General features: G+C 40.6%; 1 protein-coding gene and 1 non-coding gene across 2 annotated transcripts in view; one reads left to right on the forward strand and one right to left on the reverse strand.

The window, feature by feature from the left end:
• Nucleotides 1-3,194: 3,194 nt before the first annotated feature.
• Efhb (EF-hand domain family member B) overlaps nt 3,195-13,346 on the reverse strand; it is a 93,685-nt gene continuing 83,533 nt past the window's right edge. Inside the window, 3 exon segments of the mRNA XM_055614778.1 lie at nt 3,195-3,368; nt 7,025-7,206; nt 7,709-7,921. Coding sequence (XP_055470753.1) covers nt 3,195-3,368; nt 7,025-7,206; nt 7,709-7,921 — 569 coding nt within the window.
• Nucleotides 12,485-12,619, forward strand: LOC129682839 (small nucleolar RNA SNORA70). Its single transcript, XR_008721059.1, has one exon. It is a non-coding gene; the product is annotated as a small nucleolar RNA SNORA70 (small nucleolar RNA).

Genomic DNA, 13,346 nt, shown 5'->3' on the forward strand with positions numbered 1-13,346 from the left:
AGAAAGAAAGAAAGAAAGAAAGAAAGAAAGAAAGAAAGAAAGAAAGAGAGAAAGAAAGAAAGAGAGAGAGAAAGAAAGAGAGAGAAAGGAAGGAAGGAAGAGAAAGAGAGAGAGAAAGAAAGAAAGAGAAAGAGAGAGAAAGAGCGAGAGAGAGAGAGAGAAAGAAAGAGAGAGAGAGAAAGAAAGAAAGAAGAGAGATAAAGAAAGAGAGAGAAAGAAAGAAAGAAAGAAAGAAAGAAAGAAAGAAAGAAAGAAAGAAAGAAAGAAAGAAAGAAAGAAAGGAAAAGGAAGAAAGGGAAGAAGAAAGGATGGAAGGTAGGAAGAAAGGAAATGAGGGAAGGGAAGAGGAAAGAGGATGGTAAGGTTTTGTATCACTTTGTTCCATTTTGTTGAAACAGGATGTTTATTCAGCCCATGGACTCAGTCCTCCTGTTTCACAGGTGTGAGCAACCACATTTAAAATGTGTGTGTGTGTGTGTGTGTGTGTGTGTGTGTGTGTGTGTGTGTGCGCGCGCGCGCACGCACATATTGTGATGCCACACATGCCATGGTCCACAAATGGAGGACAACTTTATGGAGTGAGTTCTCTCCCTTCACCTTTACATAGGTTTCAAAAATCAGAATCAAGTCTCCAGCCTTGCACATCAGTGCCTTTACCCAGTAAGGTGTCATGCCAGACCTGATAACTTTTTAATGAAAAGAAGGAAGGAAGTTGAATATGGCGGTCCATGTCTCTAATATCAGCACCCCAGAGCAAAGGCAGGAGGATTCCTGTGTGGACAAGGTAAACCTTCAGTATATGGTGAGTTCCAAGCTAGCCTATGCTACAGAGTAAGACCTTGGCTTGAGAGAGAGGCACATACGTATAAATATATGTGGAGACTGGGTCAACTCAACTGCCATTCCTCAGATATCTACCCTATTTTTGAGGCAATGTCACTTTCTAGGACCTGAAGCTTACTGATTAAGTTGACAATAAGCCTCAAGGTTCTGCTTGTCTCCCCTTCCCCAGCACTAGGTTTACAAATACACAGGACAATATACCTGCTGGAGATTGAACTCAGGTCCTTGTGCTTGCACAAGATTTTGTTTTAATGGTTTTAACCATAATCCAATAGATAAACATGAATGTCCTAGTACATTTTTTATCACCTGTGACAAATTACAGTTCAAAACGGTTGAATAACAAATTGTTAATTAAGTGTTATTAAGTTTAACAAAAGATAAAAATAGTTTTGTACAGCTAAAATATACAAAAGTAGAGCTAGCTAATAAATGTTAAGATAGGCGATTTACAATGGCATCGTAATTCAGAAGACAACGCCTGCTGTCCTCAGAATCCATGAGCTCTGCTTCATCTCTTTACCTTCCACTCACCTTATGATGGGAAGATCTACTTGCAGCCACAGGCTAGCTAGCAATTCAACTTCTCAGTCTTACTCTCTCAACAGCCTAACAGTATTGCCAATATTTAAAGTCCTGTGCTTATCATGAGCTGAACAAGAACAACAACAGACACAGACAGCAATATATATGCTAAAGATGACCACAAGTCTTCAATCCCACACGAAAATCTACTGGCCCCTAAGATGCCCAGAGCAGGAGAAGTCCTCCCCAGGGAAAAAGGGCACGTCAGCTGTTTATCCAATACCAACTGGTCAGCCCTGAAAACATGCACACAAGTAGCTTTATACAGACTGAACAGGTCATATTTAGGAACATATATATACATATGTACATTTAACAACTACCAATGAAAAAAGAGGCCACAAATTTGAAAAAGAGCAAGGAGGGGTATATAGGAGGATTTAAGGGAAGGAATAATGTAATTATATTATAATCTGAAAAATAATTTGAAGTTGGTAGATCCACTTCGAATCTGAACCTTTGATATAGGAAAACACATCCCTTTAATCTAGATCTGAGTCAGGAAGACACACCTTATATCTAGGCCACACCTTCAGATAGAAGCCTATATACAAACATGAAAGAAGGAAGCCTATGTTCTTTGCCTGCCCTTTCTCATCTTGCCAGCAAGTCCACATCTTCTGCTGAATTCCGGATTTCAAGTGTAAACTAAAATCAGCTGAGACACCCAGCCTTGTGGACTGATCAGCTACTGGACTCTAGGACTTTCTGTGTACAGCTATCCATTGTTGGATTAGCTGGACTGCAGCACCTAAGTCATCCTAATAAATCCCCTTTCTCCATAATAAAGAGGGAACCCTGACTAGCACATCAAAGTTTACCTGATTTTGAGACTTCCACTTTGAGAGCTACGGGGCCTGGTCCTATGGTCATTAGCAATTTAGGTGTACAAAAGGTCCTGGATTAGAACCAACACCTTGGGGAGGGAAGTGAAGAGGTAAGGTGGGGGAAGATCAGAGACCATTGACCTTTTGTTTTGTTTTGTTTTGTTGTTTGTATTGAGAAGTGAAGTACAATATATGCAACTTGTTCTGACACATGCATGAACAGGTGGATGGAAATATGAGCAACAGACACATAAGCAGCTGTACGGGTGGTCTGATAAATTTGTAACTACTGGAGCAGAGGTGAAGGTGACAGTATCTGCTGTTTTATTTAATAGAATGACCTCACTAACTATTAAGCTACCAATGACTCCAATCCTGGAAAGAGAGGCTCTCTTTTTACTTTTGTCGGCCTCGAAGGACAAATTCTCGCGCACCGCTGTATACTACTGAGTACTACTTTTGTGAGTTCTCTGTAGTTCTTAAGTTACTACAAAACTTTTTTTTTCTGTTTTTGTTTTTGAAACAGTGTCTCTCTTGGTAACCTAGGCTTAGCCAGGAAGTCATCCTACGTAAGCATCTTTTCATCAGAGCCTAAACACAGTAACAAAGCATTGCAGGCAAAATTGTATGAACTTGGCATCACAGACAAAAATTCAGATATAATAAGACAGGTGAAATTCATAACCTGCCAAACATCAACTTTCAGCATCATTCTAAGCTGTGACCATGGTGAGGTGGAAGGCTCTTCTTAGTACTTGTTAAGTCAGATGTTTTAGAACTCACAAGAAGATGAAGTTCATAAGATCTAACTTATTAGTCCTATACACAGGCACATGAGTTATATCAAAAAGTCAAGTTCCAACATAACAGCAAAACCAGAACATTTCATATGAACACAGATTTAATCTCTTTTGCTTAAATGTGTAAGTTCCCAAAATATTACATGGCCGTTTTACACTTGACTCTGTCCATATGCTGCAACTCATCTAGAACGTTCCTGATGGTCTCCACAGAAACTTCTCCTTTCCAGTGTTTTTTTGATGCAAGATTCCATACATTTTCAAATTCTTCTTCAGTAAGATTGACACCAATGTTAGTTAATATATCTGAAATCTAAAAACAATTAATTTAAGGCCATACCAAGATTTGTGTTTTTAGTTTTGCATTTTAAAAACTAAGCAAGTATGCTGAGACTTATGGGCAACCTTTGGGCAGAGTGCATGGAATCTTATGAAAGAAGTGGAAAACATAAGATCTGGAGAGGACAGGAACTCCACAAGGAGAGCAACAGAACCACAAAATCTGAGCACAGGGGTCTTTCCTGAGACTGATACTCCAACCTAGGACTATGCATGGAGATAACCTAAGACCCCTGCACAGATGTAGCCCATGGCAGTTCAGTATCCAAGTGGGTTCCATTGTAATAGGAACAGGGACTGTCTTTGACATAATCTGATTGGCCTGCTCTTTAATTACCTCCCCCTGAGGGGGAAGCAGCATTACCATGCCACAGAAGAAGAGAATGCAGCCACTCCTGATGAGACCTAATTGACTAGGATCAGAAGGAAGGAAAAGAAGACCTCCCTATCAGTGGACTTGGGGAGGGGCATGCATGCTGAGGGTGGAGGAAGGGAGGGATTGGGACAGGAGGAGGGAGGGAACCACAGGGGGGATACAAAGTGAATAAAGTGTAATTAATAAAGAATTTTTTAAAAAACTAAGTAAAACAAAATGTATATTAAAAAAAACTTTTTAACATTTAAATGTTGTTTGAACATTTAAAACAACAGACACGGGTCCTCTCCCAAAGAATGTGTGTTCACATATGCATATGCATCTATATAAATATAAAATGAGAAGACATCAAAATTCTAGTACTTTCCAGGTATAGTGGGGGTGTATTTCTGTAGTAGCAGAGCTTGGGAGGCTAAAGCAGGAATGTTAAAGTTCAAAGCCAGCTAGGGCTACACAGTGAATTCCAGGTAAGCCTATGCTGTAGAGTGAGACCCTCCCTTTCTTTTTTTTTTTTTTCAGTTATAAAAGAAATATATTTATTGTGTGGCAAGTAAGTCAAAAAGGAATGACATGGTTTTATCACAAATTTGTTAAATTTCTTATACTTTTTTTCTTTTTAACGAACTGCTTTTATTCCAAAGTTATGATATACAAATTATTTTTCAGCCACGTGTCCCTGGAATTCATAATTCAGTCTTTATTTTTTTCTTTTATATATATATATATTTTATTTTTTATTAATTATACTTTATTCATTTTGTATCCCCCCATAAGCCCTTCCCTCCTCCCCTCCCGATCCCACCCTCCCTCCCCTTTCTGCATGCATGCCACTCCCCAAGTCCACTGATAGGGGAGGTTCTCCTCTCCTTTCTGATCTTAGTCTATCAGTTCTCATCAAAATTGGCTGCATTGTCCTCTACTGTGGCCTGGTAAGGCTGCTCCCCTCTCAGGGGGAGGTGATCAAAGAGCAGGCCAATCAGATTATGTCAGAGGCGGTCCCTCTTTCCATTACTATGTAACCCACTTGGACACTGAACTGCCATGGGCTACATCTATGGGCAGGAGTTCTAGGTTATCTCCACGAATAGTCCTTGGTTGGAGTATGATTCTCTGGGAAGTTCCCTGTGTTCAAATTATCTTGTTCTGTTGCTCTCCTTGTGGAGTTTCTGTCCCCTCCAGCTCTTACTATTTCCCACTTCTTACATAAAATCTGAGATTTCACCTTACACCCATCAGAATGGCCAAGATCAAAAACTCAAGGGACAACACATGATGGAGAGGTTGTGGAGAAAGGGGAACCCTTCTCCACTGCTGGTGGGAATGTAAACTTGTACAACCACTCTGGAAATCAATCTGGCGCTTTCTCAGACAACTAGGAATAGTGCTTCCTCAAGATCCAGCCATACCACTCCTAGGCATATACCCAAAAGAGGCTCAAGTACACAAAAAGGACATTTGCTCAACCATGTTTGTAGCAGCTTTATTTGTAATAGCCAGAAGCTGGAAACAACCCAGATGCCCCTCAACTGAAGAATGGATGCAGAAACTGTGGTACATCTATACAATGGAGTATTACTCAGCAATAAAAAAATAAGGAAATCATGAAATTTGCAGGTAAATGGTGGGACCTGGAAAGGATCATCCTGAGTGAGTTGTCCCAGAAGCAAAAAGACACATATGGTATATACTCACTCATATAAACATACAATATAGAATAAACCCACTAAAATCTGTACATCTAAACAAACTAAGCAAAAGAGAGGACCCTAACTAAAATGTTCAATCCCCATCCTGAAAGGCAAAGAGGATGGACATCAGAAGAAAAAGAAAATAGGAAACAACCTCGGAACCTGCTACAGAGGGCCTCTGAAAGCCAGAAGAAAACAGGAAACAACCTTGAAACCTGCCACAGAGGGCCTCTGAAAGCCTCTGCAGTATAGACTGTCAAAGCAGAGGCTGAGCCTGATGGCCAACTGATGGGCAGGGAGACCCTCCCTTTCTAACTCTTAATTTTTTTTTAATTTTTAAAAACAAAACAAGGTAGTGAAGTTGGCTCAGGCAGTGAAGATGCTTGCTGCCAAGACCTTAGTTTAATCCCCTATTTCCACATAACAGAAAAAAAAAAAATAGCCTACAAGTTTTTGTCTGATATCCACACATACTCAGGCATACATGAAACAACAAACACAGATAGATAGATAGATAGATAGATAGATAGATAGATAGATAGATAGATAGATAGATAGATAGATAGATGATAGATAACTCCCAAAATAAAAATTAAGTAAATTTAAATGAAGAAAAGGAGGAGGTGGGCATGGTAATTTGTACTTGTCAACACAGTATTTGGGAGACAGAGACAGAAGGATGCTCTTGAGTTGAAGGCCTGCCTAGCCTTCATAGAGGGATCCTGTGGGAGGAGGGAGAGAACTATATAATAAACCCAGAAAAATAAAAGACAAGAGAAACTTAGCAGCATGTTACAACCAAACTGAGTATCATTCATCAAGAATCCTATATTTGGGGACTCCTATACAAGATATAATTCTGAAAAGTCAAAAGTGACAGTCATGGGCTGGGGTTAGGGCTAGGGCTGGGGCTCAATTGTTAAAGCTCTTGCCTACCATGCACAAAAACCTGGATTCACTCCCTAGTAACACATGTACCAAGCACACACCTGTAATCTCAGCACTCAGGAGGTGCAGGCAGGAGAAATAGATTAGTTCAAAGCTAACCTAAGCTATATAGCTGATTTGGAAGCTGGCCTAGACCACACGATAATAATAATAATAATAATAATAATAATAATAATAATAATAATAATAATAATAATAATAATAATAGGATGATGATGACATGAATAAGACTAGAAGCAACATGTAATTCCTGCACTCAGTAGGATAAGGAAGGAGGATTATGATTTCAATTCCAGCCTGGGCTACATTTAAAAAAAAACTGTCTCACAATAAAACAAATCATTAAAACACATACGTCAAGTATGTTGGTTCTTGCCTGTAATCCTAGCGTTTTGGAAAGCTGAGACAGGAAAACCACCAAGAGATGTAGGCCAGTCTGGGCTACATAATGAGTACCAGGCCAGAGTAGTGGTGGAAGTGAAATGCCATCTCAAAGAAAAATAAAATAAAGGACAACAATAACAAAACTGGTCACAATAATACTAGTGGCCATGACTAAGTCAAAATTTCTGTTTTTGTATATTTGCATGGGATTGAAATTTGATGTGATTTCCGTACCTCTTCCTTTGATCTGGTCTTGAAGAAGTCTCTCTCAAATATATTTTTCTGGGAGAAGATGGAGGGGTACAGCAGTGAGTAAGCATTGCCATCTTCACCATAATTATTTACATCACTGACTCGACGAATCCGGGGAGCAGGAATATCAGATCGAATGCTTGGAACACCACATATGGGGTAACCTAGGTCATCAATGAGGGAGAAAAAGAAACCCTGAAACCCAGCTGTATATCAGTAGCCATCAGTCACACGTGACCACTGGGCACGTGAAGTGTAGCTAGTCTAAACAACAATGTGCTTACCCTTAAGTGTAAAATCCAAAGACTATATAAGAAGAAGAGTGTGCCAAGCACAGCAGGATGTTCCAAGGACAGGAGAGGAAATACTTGAACCCAGAAGCCCAAGTACTACTTAGGAAAGCATTCAACATTCTCGTCCATGAAAGTCTCAATTTTATTGATATAGAATTACTTTTTTACTTGACCTATTATCAACAGGTCAGTAAAATTTATCTGTGAGACCCTGTAATAGTTACAATACACAGTTAAACTTAAGGTCTGAGGCCTTGAGAAACGTATACTGTGCTGCAGAGAGAGGCTAGGGACAGTGCAAGGACACACTCTGAACACTGCACCTTCCAGGTGTGCTGATCACTCAACTTGACAAGGAATGCGGCATGCTTACATACAGAAGGGACAGCTCCAACAACAGCATTGATCTCAGAAGAAGTTGTCTTATAGTAGTCAGAAACTTTGTCACTCGGTCTCAGGAGCATCCGGAGAGTCTCTTCTGAACTTCCTGGTTCTCTTGGGACAATATCTTCAGGCTTTATCAGAAGATCTGCTTCACCCTCTCCCATGCTTGTCTCAATAATGTTTTCACATTCTGATTTTCTATCTTGGGAGGAAAAACACAATAAAAAAAAAAAAAAAAAAACAGAAAGACTGGGCGAGAAAGTATAAGAAGATGTCACTTGTTGGTGCTTGCTGTTCTGTAACAAGCTGGATTATTTGGACATGTAAGGTGGCTCCACAGGTAAAGGCACTTGCCACCAAGCCTGACAACCTAAATTAGAGACCTGGGGCGCATAGGGTAGAAGGAAAGAACGGAGTCCCTCACATTCTTCTCTGACCTTTAGTGTGCACTGTGACGTGTGCATCCACACACATCCTCACACAATAATAGTAAATGTAACATTTTTAAAGATTCACTTCCTGTGTAGCTTCTTCCTGACAGTGGAACTGAGCATCTTGAAGAACTCTGAGGGCCAACACTCCACATTCAGGCCAATGTCAAGTGTGATCTCAGTGTGGCCTAGTACCACTTTCTGTTATTCTATTTATGTTATTCCGTAGAAATATTTCCAATTTCAGAACCAAAAGTAGAGAACCCTTTAATTTTTTTCTTCCAGTGCCACAGTAGAACCCGGGGCCTTTTGGAAGCTAGGTAAGTGTTCCACCACTGAACTCCTCAGTTCTCCTCAGTTCTCTCTTTAATTAGAGCTCAGCCTCCTATTTAGCTTGAACTATACCGCTTTCCCCAAGACTGAGTGCTAGATGAAAATGAAAGACATACTTGGAATCGGCATTCCACATATGAGCCTGGGAGATGACTTCAGTGGGTAGAGGTACTGGCCACCAAGCCTGGCAACCTGAGTTCAATCTCTGGGATTCACATGGTGAAAAGACAGACTTAACTGCTCCATGTTGTTCCTCTGATCTCCACGTATGTACTGTGACACATTGTGAACACACACACACACACACTAAATAAATGTTAAAAATATTTTTTTAGAGAGTTTTGTGTTTTTGTTTTTGCCCATGTTTGTGTATGTACATCAGGTGTGGGACGGGTGTTTTCAAAAACCAGAGAGGACATCAGATCTCCTGATACTGGAGTTACTGATGGTTGTAAGCCATAATGTGGGTTCTGGGAACCAACCTAGGTCCTCTGCATGAGCAGCAAGATGGCTTGCTCTGTATCACCAAGCCATCTCTGTGCCCCCATTGTGGAAAAGTTAAAAAGATCATCCCACAAATACTGTGAGGGCAGAGCATGCTCTATCCAGAGAAGGGATAAGAAGATAATACTGTGAGCCTGGGTCCTGCATCTCTAAGTAAATTCCTACAAGTTAGTGCTCAAAGAAAAACCCAAAGCTATGGGTGGCTCAGTGGAAGCACGTGCAGTTAGCATTCACCAGGTCCTGGGACCAAGCCCACCAACAAAGGGTGAAAATAAAGTGAGGTATTACTGAAATTGCAGACTGACTTTGTAAATCACTTCAAGAAGCTTGTCTTCAAAGCGTGAGCTATTCCACAGATACCACTTGAGGGCACTGTGGTATTTCCAAGGCCACAGAAGAATGCTGAGGAAACCCATGCAAGGGTTTCAAACAAGATCTCCAACAAGGACTGTTCCCCACAGATCTAGTTGGGGGCTAGCTTGTCTTGAAAGCCACAGAGCCTCTACCCAGCCACAAGAGGGAGGAAAGGGGAGGGAGGGAAGAGAGAAAGAGAGAGGGAGTGGGAAAGGAAGGAGAGAGAGACCTAAAAGCAGAAAACTGCACAATATAAAGTTGTTGACCATAAAACTTAAAAGCAGTCTTACAGTGCTTTCTCCTGTCCCCAAAAGCCAGCCCTAGGCAGAATGTAGAATATAAAAATGATGGCAAGCCTGGGCATACAGCCACAGTCCGATAATCTCAGCAGGGAGGTGACATGTTCTATGAAAGCCTGGAAGAAATAATAGCAAACCTTGTCTCAAAAACAAAATCAAAAACCAAGGAAAAGACAAAGAAGGGAGAAAAGAAGGGAGAGAAGAAACTCTACCCAACCTGTTTAAAACATTTCTGAGCCCATTTTGAACCAATCAGCCACCAGCTTAAATTTGTGGCCTAAAATCTAAAAAATAAAATCTTCAGAAACTCCACTGACAGCAGAGGAAGTGAAGACAAGGAAGGTCAGTTCAGTTAATCTCAACTCTCCCACACCCCTCCACCACTGCCCACCTCCACAGAACCCCACTGAAAACATGGCTGCTGGTGACACAGGCTGTAATCCCACAGCACTGCAGGGCTGGTGAAGGAGTGCTATGACTTTAGGGTTAAATACAGATAACACAGTCAGATCTTGTCTTAAAGCAAAAGAGGAAGGAGGAGGGACCCAAGGGAAGATGCTTGAATTCTACTCAGAAAGGTAAATAGAATAGGCAATGGAATGGATAGAAAGAGAGACTTGGGTAGGAGAAGGGATGGGGAGGAAATTAGGAGTAGGGAGAGTTGGGGAGAGAGGGCCAGGTGAAAGAATGGAAGTCAGAGGTGGAAGACATCTCGGGAACTTGCCAGAGACCTGGGATACAGAGGCCCCAAGAAATCTATGGGGACCACCCTAGCTAAGACTCCTAGGACTGGTTGATATGGAGGCTAATGTAGACACCTCCCATAGCTAGGAAGGACTTCCAGTGAACAGATAAAGATACCATGCCACCCACAAAACCTTCAACCCAAAATTTGTCCTCCCTAGATGATGTGTTCTCTGACGCTGAGGCCTGCCTTTGGATCCCATTCCCCTAACTGGGCTGCCTGTTCTGGCCTCAGTGGAAGAAGAGGCACCTAGTTATGCAGTGACTTAATTTCCCACCACCCCTAGGGGAACCACCCCCTTCTCTGAGGAGATGGAGAGGGTAGAATGGAGGGAGAAGTACACAAGGGGGCACTGGGAGGAAATAAGGGAACTGCAAGCAGAATTTAGTGAATAAATAAATATTTGGTGAAAAAGGATTAATTAATTCTATACATAACCCAGGCATGCCAGAACACACCTACAATCCCTACACTCCAGAGGCTGAATTCTGGCCAGCAAGGGGAATACAGCGTGACCAACAAAGCATAAATAAATAATAAGAAGTGCAGGATGTGGGGGTGGGAAAGATGTAAGCCTATAATCTCAGCATTTGGAAGACAAAAACAGAATGTTCGCTAGAGAATTCATGGTCTGGCCTGATCTAGAATTGAGTTCTAAGCCAGCCAGGGCTATATTTAGAAAACATTATCTCAAAAATAAATATATGGGGGCTGGAGAGATGGCTTAGAGGTTAAGAGCATTGGCTGCTGTTCCAGGGGCCCAAAGTTCAATTGCAGGTAACCACATGGTAGCACACAATCATCTATAATAAGATCTGGTGCCCCCTATGGCATGCAGGTATACATACAGGCAAAACATTATAAACATAATATTAAATACATAAATATATAATTTTAAAATATATATACATATACACATTTACATATATACCTATATATTTTTAGTGATTCAGAAAGATAATATATAAACATGAAAATATTTTAATCAAAGGTAAAGATCACCAGGCCTGATAGCACAGATATGCAATTTTAGATACTCGGGCTGAAACAGGCAGATTAGAAATTCAAAACCTGCCTGATTTACTTAGCAAGTCTAGGCAAGCTTGTGAGACTCTTCTCAAAAGAAAAAGTAAGAAGAGAAACTCAGTGGCAGAGTGCTTTTCCACTATGCAGAAGGCTCTCGGTTCAATTCCCAATACACAAACAATTAAAGTTAAGACTATAATGTTAGCCATGAGTGGCAGTACATCTTTAACCCCAGCACTAAGGAGGCAGATCTCTGTGAGTTCAAGGACAGCCTGTCCTACAGAGTTAGTTCTAGGACAGCCAAGGTTATACAAAGAAACCCTGTCTTGAAAAACCAAACAAACAAACAAAATAACTATAACTAACTGGAATTTCTGCTTTTGAAAGACTTGGTTTGGGGATATTTTTAAGACAGGGTCTCTACATAGCTCAAACCAGCCTGAAACTCATAATTCTCCTACCTTTGCTTTCCTCAGTGGGAAAACAGTTGTATGCCACCACACTTAATTTTTTGTGCAAAAAAAAAATTATTTATTTTTGTTCTTGTATGCATACAGATGTTTTGCCTGAACGTATATCTGTGTACCACATGCATGCCTGGTGCCTGTGGAGACCAGAAAATAGTGTCAGACACCCCAGAACTGAAGTTACAAAAAGTTGTGAGCCTGTAAATGCTGGAAATTGAACTCAGGTCCTCTGAAAGACACCCAGTGTTTTTAATGACTAAGCCATCTCTCCAGCCTCTACATAAAAATTTAAAAACTGAATATTCTTAATTTCTTGAATGTGGAGAAGTAACTAAGATGGGGGTTTCAAACCTCTTCATGAGGCACTATTAAATTTTGAGATTCTAAGTAATTTACTTTTAATTTTTAAATATCAAATGAAACAAAACCATACATTGAAAAGTGAGCTGCTGGTTGGGAAAAGAGGAGTTACTGAGAGTAATGGAGTGGCAAGAAATGGTAATAGATAAATATCATTAAATATTCATGTATGAAATGTCACAATAAAATTTATCATGGTATATAACTAATATATGCTAATTAAAACTTTTTTAAAGTAAGGTTTCTCTGTTACCATAAGTAAGTCAACTGGGTTCCTCTCCTCGTGGCTCCAATCTACAATGGCTACGAATAGCAGCATTCTTGGGAGTACGAACAGCCTGTTGTTTATGTCAATGGCCCTAAGGGATCTTTGAGACACTCTTCTGGGAGAATCATCATATCCCTGATACCATGTTATCTCCACTCTAGGCTCAGGAAAGGTATGTGGGGGTAACTTTAGGAAGCCCCGGAGCACAGTGGCCAGGATTCACATTACCCAGGCACCATTTCTCTCTGTACTAAGTTGAAGAATAAAAACCATGTGACTGAAGTCCTGTTGATGGCCACATTCACATTCCTTGGCCACTAGCTGATCCATATTTCAAAGAAGTGGGGTCTCCCCAAGTTCAATGCCATTGAATTTGAAGATATAGCAGCTAAGAAGGTGTCTCCCTAGGCAAAGGAGTCAAATATATCCCCAATTGCTGTCCCTGGGTTAGTGAGGGCCCATCCCAACAATCATGTTCACTAACAAACCTCATGCAAGACTCATTGTTGCCCTGCTACTCAGCCACATATTTAAATCATCCTGAGTGCTACCAACTTCTTTCCTTCCATTCCATATACATCCTCCACATAAACAAGCATATATGCATACTATTCTAATTCCCTTTATGTTGCTGTGATAAGTATCATGGCCAGAAGCACCTTGAGGAAGGAAAGTGTTTATTTGGCTTACATCAGGTCTCAATTCACCATTGAGGGAATTTAGGACGTGAAATGGAACGAGGAACTATGAAGGAACATTTTTTATTGTTTTCTCTTGCTCATGATCAGCTACCTTTTTTAAAAAGATGTATTATTTTTATTTATATGTATGTGCATGAAG

The sequence above is a fragment of the Psammomys obesus genome, unplaced genomic scaffold, assembly GCF_907164565.1.
Source record: "Psammomys obesus unplaced genomic scaffold, mPsaObe1.curated_primary_1811, whole genome shotgun sequence".
NCBI classification, from domain to species: Eukaryota; Metazoa; Chordata; class Mammalia; order Rodentia; family Muridae; genus Psammomys; species Psammomys obesus.